Source organism: Numida meleagris, unplaced genomic scaffold (assembly GCF_002078875.1).
Source record: "Numida meleagris isolate 19003 breed g44 Domestic line unplaced genomic scaffold, NumMel1.0 unplaced_Scaffold449, whole genome shotgun sequence".
NCBI lineage: Eukaryota > Metazoa > Chordata > Aves > Galliformes > Numididae > Numida > Numida meleagris.
In genome coordinates, this window is record NW_018364665.1 from 12,180 (window position 1) to 14,234 (window position 2,055).

Genomic DNA, 2,055 nt, shown 5'->3' on the forward strand with positions numbered 1-2,055 from the left:
CGGAGTGGGCGTGGCCGTGGGATGGGGGCTGTGCTGCGGTTGGCCAATAGCGTAGCGGCTTCTTGGGGAGTGGGCATGGAGGGGGTGTGGCCAGAAGTGGGCGTGGTCAATGTGAGCTTGGCCGGGAGTGGGCGTGGCCACGGGGCGGTGGGAGTGGCCGTTGAGTCATGGCCATGTTGAGGTTGGCCAATGGCGCGGTGGCTTCTTGGGGTGTGGGGGCGGAGGGGGCGTGGTCATGAGGGGTGGCGTGGCCTTTGGGTGCTGGCCAATGGCGTGGCATCTCCAAAAGGCGGAGCCAATAGGAATGCGTCCGTGGGGCAGGTGCGGTCACGAAGGGGCGCGGCCAATGAAGACGGGTGCAGAAGTGGGTGTGGCCACGGAAAAGTGGGCGTGGCCATAGGGTCGTGGCCGTGCTGAGGTTGGCCAATGGCGTGGCAGCTCCTTAGGGTGGGGGTGTGGAGGGGGCGTGGCAGGAAGTGGGCGTGGCCTGCTTGGTGTGACCCGGGGTGGGCGTGGCCAGAAAGCGTGGCCATTGGGCCGAGGCCACGTTGACCTCAGCCAATGACGTGGCAGCTTCTTGGGGTGTGGGCGTGGAGGGGGCGTGGTCAGCGTGGGGCGTGTCCAAGAGTGGGCGTGGCCATGGGACGAGGGGGTGGTACTTGGGTCCTGGCCAATGGAGCGGAACATCCATGGGGGAGTGGCCAATGGGAATGTGGCACGGGGGTCACTGGAGGCGTGGCCAATGTCAGTGTCACCGGAAGTGGGCGTGGCCATCGTGTGCGTGACCGGAAGTGGGCGTGGACACGGATGAGTGGGTGTGGCCATGGGATCGTGGCCATGTTGACGCCGGCCAATGGCGTGGCACCTCCATGGGGGTGTGGCCAAGAGGGGCGTGTCCATGGTGGAGGCGTGACCAATGTGGGCGTGACAGGAAGTGGGCGTGGCCAGTATTGGTGTGGCCAGAAGTGGGCGTGGACATGGGTTCTTGGTCACGTTGACATTGGCCAATGGGTGTGGCACCTCCTTGGGGGTGTGGCCAGGGGGGGCGTGTCCTGGAAGGGGCGTGGCCGTCGTGGCTGTGGCCGGAAGTGGGCGTGGCTAATGTGGGCGTGACAGGAAGTGGGTGTGGACATGGGTTTGTGGTCACGTTGACATTGGCCAATGGGTGTGGCACCTCCATGGGGGTGTGGCCAATGGGGGCGTGGCCTGGAAGGGGTGTGGCCATTTGTGGGCGTGACCGGAAGTGGGAGTGGACACGGTGGGTGTGACAGGAAGTGGGCGTGGCCATTTGGGGGGCATGACAGGAAGTGGGTGTGGACATGGGTTCACGGTCATGTTGATATTGGCCAATGGGTGTGGCACCTCCATGGGGGTGTGGCCAATGGGGGGCGTGGCCTGGAAGGGGCGTGGCCATCGTGGCTGTGGCCGGAAGTGGGCGTGGCTAATGTGGGCGTGACATGAAGTGGGCGTGGACATGGGTTTGTGGTCATGTTGACATTGGCCAACGGGTGTGGCACCTCCATGGGGGGTGTGGCCAATTGGGGCGTGACCGGAAGTGGGAGTGGACACAGTGGACGTGACAGGAAGTGGGCGTGGCCATTTGGGGGGCATGACAGGAAGTGGGTGTGGTCATGGGTTCAGGGTCATGTTGACATTGGCCAATGGGTGTGGCACCTCCATGGGGGTGTAGCCAATGGGGGGCGTGGCCTGGAAGGGGCGTGGTCGGAAGTGGGCGTGGCTGGAAGTGGGCGTGGCCTTACCCGAGTGCAGGCCGATGCGGATGCGCACAGGCACCTCGGGCATGTGGCGCATCTTGAAGGTGCCGACGGAGCTGAGGATGTCCAGCGACATGTTGGCGATCTCGCCGGCGTGCCGGTTGCCGTTGCGCTTCGGGAGCCCCGACGCCACCATGTAGGCGTCCCCGATGGTCTCCACCTGCGGGGACGGGGTGGGGTCAAGCGCTCGCATGGTTTGGGGGGAGGGGTCGCAGCCCTTGGAGGCGGCGCCGAGGAACGCGGGGACCTGGAGCCACATCCGTTTGGTGGCCACGTCCCA

General features: G+C 65.4%; 1 protein-coding gene across 1 annotated transcript in view; it reads right to left on the reverse strand.

Annotated features, from left to right (window-relative positions):
* Positions 1–1,629: 1,629 nt before the first annotated feature.
* The window catches only part of LOC110391669 (retinal guanylyl cyclase 1-like), a 23,328-nt gene continuing 22,902 nt past the window's right edge, over positions 1,630–2,055 (reverse strand). The window contains exon 8 of the mRNA XM_021383624.1: positions 1,630–1,935. Coding sequence (XP_021239299.1) covers positions 1,630–1,935 — 306 coding nt within the window. The remainder of the gene's footprint in view (positions 1,936–2,055) is intronic.